The following is a 15,691-nucleotide window of genomic DNA, read 5'->3' as shown; positions in this document are numbered from 1 at the left end:
ACAAAGTAGTCTTGCAGTTCTGCCATTTTGGTCCCAGATGTATTGTAGCTATATATATAGTAAATAAATTACAAGGGTTGGCAGACTGATATTAAATAACCTGGCTGACATTTTTGGTTGTAAAGTATAGTATTTGCATACAGGTAGTTAGCATTCTCCTTTAATTTACCTATACCTGTGGTGAAAATTTGCTGTGACTGTCTGTAATGTATTAATAGTGGGATTGCATTAGCTATTAGTGGAATTTTAGCCTCCACTTTATTATTTAGGACTGCAGAAGAAATTTGGCATAAATTTTACTTTAATGAATCTTAATTAGTAATGCTAGTACAAGTACTAGTGTACACATTATTTTTATCATATTAAAAAAAACCCAGAATATACAGTATACTACAAATGTCATTTTTCAGGAAAAATGTTTATAACTTTGCCTCCATCTCCCCTTTTGAATGTCTTTAAAGCTAATTATGATAACAATACATTAAATTGCCCCCCCCCCCCCCCCCCACCTTTCCATATAATAAAATCATGGATCTGAAAATAAATATGAAATTAATACGCAATTGGTACATATATATATTAAAATTAAAATTTCCTTTATGATTTAAAATATCAGATGTCTGCAAAACCATGAAAAAACCCCATCTTTTAACCGCTACGGTGTACCTAATGTCGCCTCCATATTCGGGTACAGGTAACTTTTCAAGGTACATGTAAGCATCTCATCAATAACAACTGTATGTATCTTGGCCAATTAGCACACCTCCATGCCATATCAGCATCCATTAATTGGCCTTGTTGTTCAGGCAGCAGACCCTCGAGAGCTTATTATCTGATTATTGCTAATGATAGACCTCTCCAAACACAGCCTTAATGGGGGACTTTCCGCTTCTCATTATCTCGGTGTTTACATGTCTATTGGACATCAAGAACCAAACATCAAAGATTGAGGTATATATACAGTAAGGCATTTTTGGGCTTCTATGGCAACTTTGTTATTGCATGTTTCTGCTGGACACTTTGCCGAATTAATCTTTTCTGGAATATGTGCACTTGTAGTGTTCTTAGGTTTTAAACTGGAAAGTTGGCCACGTTTGACATGAAATTTTTTTGCAAAAACCAAAAACAATTCTAGAAGCAAAAAAGTATAATTAATACATGTAGAATTATATGAAAACTTGATCGCCTCTTTGAAGCTCGTTCCCTTTCTCTTACAATTGCACCCACCTGTACCCACATATAAGGAAATGTTTTCCCATTGGTTGTTTGATAAAGCTTGAAACAATTTATGAAGCATTAGGAACATGGTTTTCTCAAACAATGTTCCTTATTGCCTGATATCATGACATCAGGCATAATAATCTAAGGTTTGAAAGTTGCCTTCTCAGAAACACAGGCAATGGGAGCTTGCAATATCATATATTTCATAAAAAAGATAACCCAAGAATTATTAAATACTAAATATTTCTTATGAAATAGCCTAATTGATACATGCTTCCTTTGGAATAATTTTGTTTAGTTAGGTAAGCTTTTAGGAAATCTATTACTTGTGCAATACTCTCAATCAAAATTGAATTTTAGGATTTAGTGAATTCCAGAATTTTTAGAAAAGCATTTTGATTTTTCTGATGAAAATATTGAATCCTCCGTTTAACCAAAATCAATAAAACAGTACTCTTCAGAGCTTGCATCAAATCCAAAACCCCCTCTCTTAATAAAAAAAAAAATTAATTGAATATTCGACACAAGATTATTTGATATGTGAATTGTTTGAAGTTTTTCAACAATTTAAGAGCCATTGTTACAGCCACAAGGTTTCTTTAGTACACCGATTCAGGGTGGAGCAATCTAGAAGACTGAAATGCAAGTCCCTTTACACCGATGATATCTCCGCTATCAATACATGTATAAGCTAAATAGGATGGATAGCTATGGAACATAGTCATAGTATTGTCGCTTCTGAATCAAACATGCAGTCGAAGCAGCATCGGCACTTATGGAAAGTCAGTGCTTCACAACGTAGGGTATGTCACTTCTCTTGATTGATTTTTTAAGCCGATTTTCATTTCTGAATGGTCATGATGAAATGTGACAATTTATTTTTTTAATAAGTGTTTTGTAAATTTGACGCGAAGAAATTGCCTGCTTTGTAAAAGATTAATATGTGTTTTGCTACGTCATTTCTCATGTAAGAGAGTATGAACTAAGGATTAATGTGACAAAATGCATGATTACAGTGGCTTAATGATGTTAAAAAAGGAGGGTCAAACATTATTGGATATGTGGAAAATAATTAAAATTAGAGTCCAGTATTTTATTAAAATTTTTGCTTAAATCCTTTTATATTAAAGTTGATCCTATAAATTCTTTACCAGCAGTTACTTAAAAAAAAAAGATTAACATGCAATTAAAATTTCAGATGAAATTGAAAATTAGTGACGGCCAGACTTGCTTGGTTAAAACTTGCATTCTAGGGCTGAAATTACAATATCAAGTAAATTGCATTTATCCAGTGGCATGTACGAAAGATTACGTTAACTCTGTAATATGCAGACAGTGATGAAGTCAAATGAATAGAAATTCTCACGAAAGTTAAACATCATTACTGGAGCGCTGGGTAGCGGAGGATTTCAATGTCTTAGGCAGGAGGTTAATTTACCTGTCTCCATATTGTTCACCTGAAGTTGACCAATTAAAAGCCCATCAATTAAATCAGAGACTGAATCACCGGGGATGTACATGCATCCATTACGATCTCGCGTCTGTTTGCTATTCCCTTTTTTCAACAGGAACTTTGAATTTCGGAAAATATGTTTTTTGATCATGCTGTACTTTTTTCATTGTTATTATTTTAATTATTTTAATACCTTAGTGCAATTTTCATTTGATTTGAAATTATTAAATCTGGATTTTAAGCAATGACTGGAGGATCACAGTTTGGTGTATTTTTGATCTACCGTTAGCTGGAGTTTGTGAGGATATGTGATGATATATTGGTATTTAAACTTAGTTACACTTTCTTAAATTTTGAGAAGAAGCTAGATCACATGATGTAGAATTGTTAAAAATGGATAATTTGCGTTACTGTTGACGGACATTAGCCAGATAAGAGTCAAATTGAATCGGATTGTAATTTATTGGAGGTCAGGATAATAAAAAAAACCAAAAACGCCTATCTACGCAGAAAATAAAAGCCATTGATAGAAAGATTCAGACAGTAGCCTAAAAGTTGAGTCTGTGGAGGTTAATGAAAAAATTAAGGTAGCCATGTAACCAAAATCTGAGCCCCCCTTCTGCCACACAAGGCAATTCTCTCGAAATGTCAATATTCAATGCAGAAATCCTTGGCATAAAACGACAGTTAGGATTTCCATGGCAACATCACAAGAGCAAGGTAGGTGATGTGAAGGCTTTTCCTGCCCTTTTTCAATCAATAGATCTTGTTTTACCTGTAAAATTGCAAGTGTTTTCAAAATTGGTTGAAAAGGGGATGACATTTGAGATTTTTCTTAATATGGTGATTGTACTACAAAACTGTAAGTAAAATATAAAACTTGGTGGTTTTCCTAGTTTTCATGAGTGTTTTCCTGAAGAATGCATGGTCATTCTAGCTTATATTTTTTTTATATCCTTGTATATACCTGTCTTTTGTTATGAATTATATGTCATATGAGTGAAAACTGGAAAAGGGTGTGACCATGTATCACAATGGATATCAGCTTTATAAATACTCAAATTTCTCTGTAGTATGATGGTGTGCTTCATTCAGTTACTTTGATTTTGTTCTTTAAGGTACAACATATGTAATACTATGAAGTCAAATCTTCTGTTTTTTAAATGTTATTACAATTGAAATACACATGTATTTGAAATTTTATTCAACTCCCTTCTTCTATTTGATAAATAATTTTTTTTACATCTTTTATGGCTTTTAAATTAATACCATACTATAAATTAAATAAAAAAAGACAGATTTATTTGTAATATGTATAATCTTAAGTACTGGTAATTTTAAGAAATGAAATGTACGGGTGTGGTATAAAGCTTTTGCATATTTCTTTTGTGGATATAATCCTTTTTTTTTTATTGATCCAATGCAAATTCTATGGTGATTTTAAATTAAATTTGGGTAAAAATATTGTTTAAGCAAAAATTGAATTATCATTACATGTAAAGGTGCCAGCATGAACATAATAACATAATTGCATCTTTGCTTGCCTGGAAGGTTTTTGGTCCACTCATAAAGGTTGTGGTTGCAAAAATTATGGAATTATACACAGTGAACACGAATGCAGGTGGTTGTTGGGTAAAAGTACAGAGGCCCAGATGGTAGTTATATATAAGATAATAGACGGATGGACATTTATATTCCATATATATCCAAAAATTGAACAATGTCACAACATATAATTATTCTGCCAGTAAAATGTTTTCTAGTTAAAGTGACTGATACATTTACAAGTGCAGGCTAGCACCTAGCCCTATTTGGTTTTTTTAGCTGCAGATTAAATTGTTACGAAAATTTTATTTATAGATTGATGTAAACCTGCGATAAAATATTTGTGAAATAAAAACAATTTTAACGAAAGATGTGTATAGAAAATCATCATCAAAATTGCTCATGCAAATCATTTGATTCAAAATGATTTCTATGGGAGTTAAATGTTTAAATCTCTCTCTCTCTCTCTCTCTCTCTCTCTCTCTCTCTCTCTCATGCCAGCAGTCTCAGTCTGAATATTCATTAAATGGATAAATAAATTTGAACTTGTTTTTTATAAGATAATTGAAAATTTAATATTTTTATCATATTAAAGAAAACATGTACCATATATCGTTGAATATGATATATTTACCTTCAGAGTCTTTTTTTACAGCAAAAATATCATTTATTAGTAGATAATAAGAATTAAAGAATTAAAATAAAAAAAAAAGCTTAAAGACACATTGTTCGGTATAATAACCAATGACTATTAATTCAATAAAAAATTCTATTTGATGAAAATTTAAGGAGTGTAGTGACCAAGCAATCTTCCACTGCCCAGCCCATTTTTAATGATTAAGATGGTATGGGACACTTCCAGTATTTATATAACATATATTCTATTAACTCGGGTATAATTTTATATACCTTTTATTTCAAATGTTACCTTATAGTGTAGCGAAGTGGGTTAAACAATATACAAAAATCGTATAACAATGAATATGTAAGTCATAGGTTTAAATCCCTGTGAGGCCTCTATAAATATATTTTTTATCAAATTTTGTAAAATTTTAAACCAGTGAAAATATTTTGATTATATAAAGTACTTTTATGCACAGTGATATCAACAGGTGTCCCATACCGCCTTAATAAAATACTTGGTCACCTGAACTCATTGGCAGTGGTACTGTGAGTCATGTGATAGCAAAGCACTACTCACTGTTTGACACCATGCAGTTATAAATCTTATAAATACAGTGTAGAAAAATAAACTTGTGTTGAGTGAAGTAAGCTCAATCAAAAGAAACAATACATAAGTGTTAATTGGTGTCCAGTCAATCAGATCGATCAATACTTGACACTTTGATCTTTTGAACTTTATGCCCTGAGGTCATTTTACTCAATGCCATGATCTTTCGATCTCTGATCTTAATGGTCAAAGACGATTGGCATCTACATGATCTTAATGGATTTTGTTGTGTGTGTGTGTATACAATTATCTGAAGAATTCATCAGAGATAATTGATGTTTTGTTGGGGGATATTGGTAAAAACAAGTGATTTTATATGTAAAGCACTAGTTTGTCAGATAACTTCTTCATAAGACATTAAAAAAAGGAGTTTGGAGAGAGAGTGAACTTGTAGCCATGCCTCCAGTATATTACTATGTTTATAATTCTTCCAAGCCAGTTCATAACAATGAGGTAAAGATTCTCTTTTAATTAATATACATCCAATGAGGATTGTGTAATATATATTTTCTAGAAACGTGTTTGTAAAGAAGAAGAAAACAAACCATCATATAAGTTGCATGACTGTGCAAAGACCATTTATGCATTAATTGTTTAAATGAAGTAGTGTTGGTGCACCAGCTCAACATATATTTTGTTATGTCCATAATTTTAGAAAAAAATCTGAAAAAGCAGTAATCCTGTTTATATATGTTTATATATATATTTGTCACCTTTGATATATATATTATTGATTGTTGTTCATGGAAATACAAAATCCTTTGAAATGACCAAAAAAAAAGGAAGAATGAATTTATGCGTGCCAGGGATTAACATTTTGTGTTATACAATATGTGGTGAACATATACTGTGCTTGCTTTTGAACTTTTCCATAAAGATGAATAAAAATGATAAAAACATCAATGAGGATTTATCCTAGCTGTTTATGCACAGCTGGGAGTTTGTTTTAAAATAATGAGAGATATGGCCCTATACACAATGCAAACTTAAGATACAATGGTCATATAAAAGCATGGTTTGACCGACTTTGCTCATGCAGATTTTAAACAACTGTTCTTTTAAATGTTGCTGGTTAATATCTTAGTATTCTATTTTATTTCTTGAGATTTTTTTTGTAAAGAATGAACTGCACCGATTAACACATATGTTGACAGATATCTGTAAAATAGATCGATGTACTGCAAAGAAAAAATTCTTGTTCATAAAATGCAGTAGAAAGTAATTATTTATATATTATGAAGTTCTTTGATTTTATTTTTTATATAGGCTTTGTTTCAAGGACACATATCTGGTAAAAGAACTGAAGGAGTAAAAAGTAACCCTATTTACCATGACAAACAAAAAAGTGCCGACTCAGCAGATGTCACTGCAAACGACTATAACATTACCGTGTACAACAGTTTTCCTCTGAAAAGACAAAGAAATGTAGATATTGGAGATCCACCTTATTTACCTTCAGGTGAAGAAAACCCTAACTACAGTTCTAATTCTGAAATTACTAATTCGACTCGAAAGGAAGAGATGCAGCATGAAAATTTGAAAGTTTCCAGGGTTGGGGATGTTGTGGTCGGCGATATAATCATCGAGACTGACTACAAAAATATTTCACTGAACGAAGAGGATGTGATATCGGAGTTAGAGAAGATGGCAAAGGGAGAGAATCTGTGTGAGAACCTGAGTGACAACAACAATGTGGAAAACTTGAATCAGAAAGAGAAAGCAACGTTGTTGAAACAGGAATCAGAGGAGATCAAGTTGGAAAACTTGCAGGGTGAGAATGAAAATGAAAGAAAACACTTGTGGAATGGACATAATGGGAAGCCTGCGAAGATGAATGGAAATTTGAATCATAAGGAGAATTCTGATTGGCCGAATATTGATGATTTAGTTGTATCCAATGGGACGGGGTCTAATAATACCGGTCAGTGTGAGTGTCAGAAATCAAGTGAGACTGAATCTTTGAAGGAAAAGAATGAATCGTTACCTCATGAAAAAATGAATGGTGTTGTTTCCAATGGGAAAACGGACTCAAATGGACTCCATGTGAATGGAAAAATTCCAAATGGCAGTGTGCAACATAATGTAATTGTCAGTCAGTTGGTTGAAGAGGAAGAATCCAAGAAATCCAAAAAATCAAAGAAAAATTCTAGCAAAAAGAAAGTGAGAGAGAGGAAAAACTCCCTGCCTGATCATATTTTGAACTCCCTTTCCATGAAACCCAAGAAACCTATCTTGGTTCCGGCTTTATCTGATGCAACTACAAGCTCATGCTCTGATGCAAATCGAACAAACTCTTCTATAACTGAGCAGAAGAGTGTGAAATTTTCCAAAGACACTGTGTTCAATGATAACAAACCCAATAAATATCGGAAGGAGAAGGTCAAAGACCCCACACGGAATAATGGGACTGTTAACTCAAACCCTGTGTTCGTAGATGATAACGGCTTCGAAATCAGTTTGACAGATGATGAAAAAGTCCTTCATTTTTCTAATAACAGTGATACCAATAGCCAGGTAAGGCCATGGTTTGATGTTATCCACAAGAGGTATCTTTAGGTTGTCGAGAGTTTACTAGATTCAGTTGGCCTAATTGTGTAGTGGGATTTTTACTGATCATCATGCTAAGTCAAAATATGCTTTCTAGATATGCAGGGACATTGCCTTTAGAATATAGCAAAGAAAAAAATAGAAATTGAAGTATCATCTTAGTGAAAAAAAAATACAATTCGTCAAAAGCAATTTCTATTGTTCCTGAAATTTACAACGTATCAAGATTTCAAAGTAAAATTATGATCGTTTTTGAAAGATTGTACTCTGTAATGGTTTGAACATTGTCTGTCTGTAGTTGAGTGAACTGAATATCCCTGGTTACATGAAGGAGTACGTGATAGAATCAGGAGACCTCCCTCCCACCACTGCTCACGCACCGCTATCCCGAGCCAAACTGGTGAGTAGTGTCAAGTGTTCCCGCCTCTCTCACATTGCCCCTTCCCCCTCCACTCCCCCTTCAAAAACTTCATAACAATTGTCGTCTTCTCTGTGTATTTGTCTGTGTATATCTGGAGTCTGAACAATCCTTACTGTAGATGGTTTGAATATTTCGGATTAAGATTGTCTTTAGTATGTCTTAAAAATTTAATACAGTGTATATTAATAGCTTGGAAATAATATTTATGATTGGGAGACTTGGAATAAATCAAGAAAGCTATCTAGAGTTCTTGTTGTTTTACATCTCTACAAGAATATTTCACCACAACTGTCAAATGTCAGAAGTGCTTAGGGAGCCAGAGCATCAATCTTACCTTTTGTTTGCAGGTTGATGAGGGTTATTAATCACAGTCTTAACTCTGTCTGCCAGCAGAGAAAAGACCTTTGAACCCTTCCCCTTCAGCCCCTAAAAATATAGTTTTGAAATTTGTGAGAGTACATGCAGCCAAAGAAAATTCATGTTCATATAGAAAAACTTTCACTTCTAATGCCTTGCAACACAAGGACATCAACTGCATCGAAAAATATTATAGTGGATGAGGATCTTAACCCAAACATCTACAGTCAAACTTTGTTATCTCAAACTAGATGGGACTGTTTAAAAACTTCAAGATATCTGAGTATTCGAGATATCGAGAGTAAAATACTTAAAAAATAAGAAGTTGGGACTTACAAATCACTTCGACATATCCATTGTATTCGAGATATCATTGTTTGAGATATCCAAGTTCAACTGTATATATATTTTGTCTACTTATATCTCATGATTTATAGCAGAAAGTTTAACAAAAAATTCAACCTCTGTGTTACAGCAAGGTGTTGAGGACCTGGATACCATCACCACCGACAGTTCCTACCGAGACTTTGACCGCGCCATGGCCAAACGGCACAGAAACAAAGTGATCCGATTGGTGCTGGCTTGTTTTGTCTTTCTCATAGTTATCGGGGTTGTTGTTTTACTGGTGGTCTATTTCGGCAAGCCCCATGCCCAGAGTTGATGCAAAAACTAAAGGGAGACTGCATAGTAATAGAACTTCAAAGTATACAACAAACTGAGGATTTCATTGGGTATTATTTATAAGATGTACATATATATATAACCTTGTAAACTGTATATGTGTCTTACAAATTGAATGTCATTCCAATCTTTTTGTATTGTATGTACGTTCATCTTCATTGTTGAATCTGATAGTTGTAAATATGCATTAATTCTTTTTGGTGTTCTGAGCCATGAACTCAATTTTTGATATTAAAAGTGTTTTATATACATGTCAAGAAAAATATACAATAAATTACCATAATGCATGCAACACAACACTTGCAAAGAGATTTTGAGGTATGAAAAAACAACAGTTAAATCAGGAATTTTTCATGGAGAAAGGCAGTATATATTTATATATTTTAGTATTAGAAAACCCGTGTTATTTTGATATGCAAAATCCATTGAATTTAAGTGCAATGGATTTTGCATATCAAAATAACACGGGTTTTCTAATACTAAAATATATAAAGAAAGAGACAAACAATTATCAAGAAATTGTCAAAAAATTAGAGCGATATCTTGATAACAAAAATTAAATTTTAGTTACAGATTTTCAAGTTTTTTGTCAAGTTTTGTTGCAATTATTTAATGTCATTATAAAGCAGTTTTAAGAGATTAGCAGCACAGATGACCTGGGTCGTTCATCAGAATTTGGGATCTAAGCTTTCTTTCGAAGATCAGAGCTGTGAAGGGTGGTTTTTGTATTTTTCAACTTTGTTAATAACAATACTTAGCATTTTCACATTATTATAAATGCACCAGATCTAGACTTGTTATATGCATTACTACACAAAGAAAAATAGGGTATGTGTATTCATAAGCATTTGATGTATGTCATGGCTCAGAAAAAGGTGATAATTAAGTCTTTCAGATAAATTGGGTTACATTTCATGCAGGTCGTACTGTTAAACCTGAAATATCTTGGCCAAGTGAACCTCTATAAAAAGAATAACATTCATATGAAATTTTCATGTGAATTTTACTTTGCATACCTATCACATGAATTAGTATTTTGATTTTTGCAAAATTCTTTTTGAAAATAGTATATTCATATACAGTAACTGTAATTCATTTTAATTGAAATTCGACATGCAAGTACTCTTTCCATGTAATAAAACATATTCATATGAAATTCATACGAGATTCTTGCATTTTGCAATATTGTATGCAATGTATTAGCTGAGGTGTTAAAATATTGTATGAGGGTTTTTGAATTCATTTTACTGTCTTCACCAGTTCAGATTAACTTTGAATGGTTGTGATAAATGATCTCTAACAGAAAAATCATGGGGAAACCGGAATCAGGATTTAAAAAAAAAAAAAAAAAAAATTATCTTTTTTTTTTTATACCAATTGTTGTTATAATTTCAGACTAAAAAAATATATAATGGTAAATAGCATTTTGAAATTTTGTTAATCAGTTTGATTTACAAAAAAAATTGAAGAAAAATGTACCAATCCATTAAAAATGTGTTTCTTAAATCATTGATACAAACTTTACTTTATATCTCTCAAGTTGCCTTGTTTGTATTTCGAAGGAAATCCTTTTTAATACTAAGGAAATCATTAGTGATGAGTGATTACTATGAGGAAATTGAATTCCTTATGTTCATTGTTAGATACCTGTTGGAGACAATTTGTATTGATGAAAATCTACCCGATATACCGAATCACTGCTTAGGAAGTAATCATTTTTATGCATTGTAAAAAGAAAAGTTGTTAAGGATTATTTTCCTTAATTTCAAAAAGTTAATTGATTTTTTTTTTGGCTTAGCAAGGAACATGTACCGGTATTTATTTCTGACTGCATGTAACATATATAATGTCATAAAGAAAATAACCGATCCCCATCCCCTCCAAAATAGATTAATTTTGATTTATTTTCTCTCAGTATGACACAAAAACTCTAAGTTATCAATATAAAGATGCACAATGTTTTAAGGACCCCCCCCCCCCCAAAAAAAAAAAACAAACCCCATATTAAAAACAAATATCTGTTAATATTTGAAAATGGTATAAAATTATTGATTTTTCATGTGGCGATCAAGTTTATCAGGAATTCTCTGAAAGATAAGGTGCTAGTTCAGTGATATCAAATCTGTGCAATGTATACTATATGTTTTTGGTGTGCATTAACTGGTACACTTACTCGTGTGCGAAAACATTTACACCATTGAGAAAAACATTTTTTGACAGTAATGTATCATTGATTCACGTCAACTGTTTGATTTGCAAATCCAAACTATTGTATATTGATATATGTTTATATATTTGTTCTTTATACCTTGTTCAATATTATTTATCTAATAAAATCATGAAAAGAAAAAAATTCTCTCCTTTATATGAACCTAATCTGTTAGGCCAAGGTCTGCTTTTTTTCTGTTGTCGATATAATAAGTAAAGTTGTAAATGTATTGTGAAGATGGGACATCTGACATCTAAAAATTTTTAAAATTTGGGGTTACTTGGAGAAGATTTACATCTCTGACTGGGTTATGTGGTCTCTAGACTGGAGAGCTGTACATCCAAGTTTCATGAAAATTAATTTATTAATTAACTGAAAAAATTTCAAATTAAATATAGCTTTCCAAATTTATACATCTTTCAGATTCACATTTCACACGTAAATATGCATATGCATGGATATAATACATAGGGTAGTTGAAGATTTATAGCTTTAAAAAAAATTGTCTTTTTCTAATATTTCCCCTTCTGAGCTACCTGCGACAATTTCAGAAATGTAAAGTGTTTGTACCCATACAGAGGATAACTAATAAAAAAAAAAGAAAAACCAAGTCTATATCATTTTCCTGTTTACTTCAGGATTATTTTGAAATTCATACATTGTCAAATAATACAAATTTAAACATGTATTCATTAACCAAGTTTTAGGTGTAAAAATATACTTTTATATTGCAATATAGATAGTATTACATATATTTACCAACACACAAAATAAATTTGCTACATATGCAAGTTGATTGACTCTGGCCAACATTTCAAATATGTAAATATGTGGAATGAAAAAGTACTCTCTCTTGATATGTTATAATTTGTTCAAAGCATTGGTGTACACATTTGGAATGCCTTTTTTTTGTTCAGTTCTCTTATCACAGCCAAGAACAATCAAATCTATGTGCATGCCATTTTATGCATGGTTTATAGGGCAATGAATACCAGTACATTTTCCTAGTACTCGTACTTAAAGCTCGTTGCATATGAAATCTTTAAACTAAGCATTCCTATAGAAGAAGTTGAAAACAACAATCCAATTCTGGAAACAAGATTTCTCTGTATAGTCTACTTACTAGTCATTTTAACCCGCCCTTTTCCCCTTAAAAAAAAATAATATGAATAATAATCTAACAATGTTAATCCATGTATACATGCAAGACAAATTCATTGACATGTACATGGTACTTGGAATGTGGAGTTCATACACAAAAAAAACAAATTCAATTTAAATTACCTTTAGTTGCAACAATCAAATAAGGAACAACTTTTGCTGCAGCCGAGAGGAAAATTAAAAAACAGATTTAATCACTGTTACAGTAAACTTGTGTTCTGATTATTTATAAAATTATTTCATCTATGCTGTATAACACTGATAAAATGGTGTATTTTTACCCTTAAATTCATATTAATTATCATCAAAACAAGTATGTAAAAGATAAAAAGACCTCCTTAATCCTGGTATGTGCCTTTTGACATAAATAGATAATAAACTTATTACATGTACATACACATGGGAAGACACAATTTGTAACTTATCAAATACTCTAAACAATTCATACATATATATATATAAAACAAAGAATGAAGTGATAATTCATTTGCATAAATTTTTCCAATAAAAGTAAGTAAAGAGATTTCTGTTAATCTGAATTTCAGATGTTTTTGAGTATTTTTCCAAAGGGAAAATAACACATACCGATACCCTATGTTGAAAGTGAACTAGATGAACTTAAAGTGTACACCAGTATGCTAAATAATTTTTTTTCCAATGTGTAAAAAAATATGTTTCAATGGATATTTCATAAAACTGAAAACTTGCTTAATATATTTAACAAACCCAGCACCTTTGCTTCATAGGGATATAAACAACAAATAAAAAAATCTTCAAACACTTAAATTAATCACCTTCTCAGTCCATTTACTGTATATGTTTACAACCAAGCATACAATAAAAAACCTGTTGTACAAAATATGGTATTAAAACGGTCAGTGTATGAAAATATATAAAGCATGGGGGAATGAGTATGAGTTTGCAATAGTTTCCTGAGTTTATTGCGATTCTGAACAACCTTGGATTGTCCCGTCTAATATAGTACATCACTTGAACAAACTAAATATTCTTAAATTGATCATCAATAAAAATTCTATAATGAATTGTTATAACAGTACATAACACTCAAAATTCGTGTAGTCTGAAGTATGATGGAAAAAAAATCATCTATTTGCAAAACTCTAAAATTTTAAAACAAGAAAATAACTGAGATTAGAAAATTTGAAAAAAAAAGAAGAACTTTTCCATGGCAAGCATTTTCGAAGTTGAAACATCTCTTTTCAAAAAGAGAATAATTCACTTCCCCCATTTAATGTCCCTCCAACACAAAAAAGTGGCGCAGCTCCCTCTGGTTGTCACACTTGAGAATCTTGTTTGGTACATTAAGTTTGGTAGTATTCTCCTAGTTTCCATCAGCAGTATTCCTCCATGCTGCGCAACTCTATGATGTTGTATAAAGCTTGTTGGACATCTGGGTCCATGTGCCCCTGAAAACAAAATGAAACATATTGTTTAACCTTTTCGGCAGGAATTTCTTTAAAAGGAAAAGCTCTTTTGCTAACTCCTACTTTGTTTCCATCAGAAACAAATTAATTTACCTTGAGGGAAATTACTACAAAACTGCATATAAAATACTGATGTCTGATTGGTAGAAAAATGAATCCCACCATTAGCATGCCTAAACAATAATTGTTTTAAAATTTCAAGCATCTGCGATTAATAGCTAGTTGCCGAGAATAATGCGACAGAAATTTGTTACAGACAGAGAGCAAACATACAAGGGTAAAACAGTATTCCACCATCCCCCTGGGAGCGGGGGTATAATAATAAAAGAACCAATATCTTTGAGAAAAGAAAGTTGTGTTCCTCTAAAATTAGCTGCTTTACCCAAATTATTGCATTTTAGTTTTTGCTTCAATAAAATCTGGCCCCGCCGTCACCAACTTTCCTCAAGTCAATACTCAGCCTCAAATCTGAGGTTTGACCTCAAATTTATGCACTTTTCTTTAAAGGATTTGAGTTGAGGAATGAGTTGAGGAATTTGAAAATTTTGGTGACGGTGGAACTTGATGTTCAATTTGGAAAAAAAAGAGGAAAGTTTCACTATCATGTACAATTCTTAGAGAAAAACAGGCTCTGTGTCAAAGACATCCTTACTCAAACCCTTAAAAGACATGTACCAGTATACATAATTTAAAGTAAAACCTCAGCTTTGAGCTGAAAATTTGTAGCTGCAGGTCTGCAACACCCATCTGAAAAAAATCAGATGGACAACCTTGTGGCTACAGTGCCATCATTTGTATAAAAAAAAAAAAAAAAAAAAAAAAAGTGCATTTATAGTGAACAAAAACATGCACTAGTTTTGGACTGATTAACCTTATTTGTATGCAAATTCCGTGGAAAAAATTAATACCATTGAATTCTTCACGCAATTAACTACTGATATCGTCTCTTTACTTGCCTCAGACTTTCTAAGGAACACACTACTGATCTCAGAAAATAAAGTATGTTAAATTTACTTTGAGATAGAGAGTCACCATTATTACATGTAAACAAACTGCACCACTTCACTTTACAAGGCTGGTGATGGTGTTTTAACGACTATCAGAGGCGAGTTTGAGTTGAAAACTGAAATCAGATAAATGACTAGCATATTGCCTGACCGGTTTCTACACGATGGTCTGCTTACCTGTACAGCACTGATCAGGTGAGTTCTGTAAGTGTTAATGACGTCCATGTGGTGGCGATCAGTTTCCTAAAAAAAAAATTGGCAAAATCAATTACTGGTACACCACTCTAACAAAGAACACGTTAATTAATCACCTACTATGATATTATTTCTCATCAATTTATCAAACATAATCAATCTAAAATGTTTCCTGAATACAGCTTTCTTAAAGCAGATATGGAAGTGGACTGATTAAA

General features: G+C 32.0%; 2 protein-coding genes across 8 annotated transcripts in view; one reads left to right on the top strand and one right to left on the bottom strand.

Annotated features, from left to right (window-relative positions):
- Positions 1 to 12,734, top strand: part of LOC128176427 (GATA zinc finger domain-containing protein 14-like) — a 31,768-nt gene extending 19,034 nt beyond the window's left edge. For 2 of the 5 annotated variants that reach the window (XM_052842744.1, XM_052842743.1), the window contains exons 3-5: positions 6,717 to 7,964; positions 8,296 to 8,397; positions 9,251 to 12,734. In XM_052842744.1, coding sequence (XP_052698704.1) covers positions 6,717 to 7,964; positions 8,296 to 8,397; positions 9,251 to 9,436 — 1,536 coding nt within the window. In that variant the 3' untranslated portion in view covers positions 9,437 to 12,734. Of the gene's footprint in view, positions 1 to 3,253; positions 3,395 to 5,537; positions 5,904 to 6,716; positions 7,965 to 8,295; positions 8,398 to 9,250 lie in introns of those variants that run through there. The other 3 variants (XM_052842742.1, XM_052842746.1, XM_052842745.1) reach the window with 3 other exon arrangements.
- LOC128176425 (ankycorbin-like) overlaps positions 12,281 to 15,691 on the bottom strand; it is a 34,003-nt gene continuing 30,592 nt past the window's right edge. For all 3 annotated transcript variants that reach the window (XM_052842731.1, XM_052842732.1, XM_052842733.1), the window contains 2 exons: positions 15,456 to 15,521; positions 12,281 to 14,253 (listed from right to left, as the gene is read on the bottom strand). In XM_052842731.1, the coding sequence (XP_052698691.1) occupies positions 14,179 to 14,253; positions 15,456 to 15,521 (141 nt within the window). In that variant the 3' untranslated portion in view covers positions 12,281 to 14,178. The remainder of the gene's footprint in view (positions 14,254 to 15,455; positions 15,522 to 15,691) is intronic.

Source organism: Crassostrea angulata, chromosome 3 (genome assembly GCF_025612915.1).
Source record: "Crassostrea angulata isolate pt1a10 chromosome 3, ASM2561291v2, whole genome shotgun sequence".
Taxonomy (NCBI): domain Eukaryota; kingdom Metazoa; phylum Mollusca; class Bivalvia; order Ostreida; family Ostreidae; genus Magallana; species Magallana angulata.
This window is presented reverse-complemented; position numbering and strand designations above follow the sequence as displayed.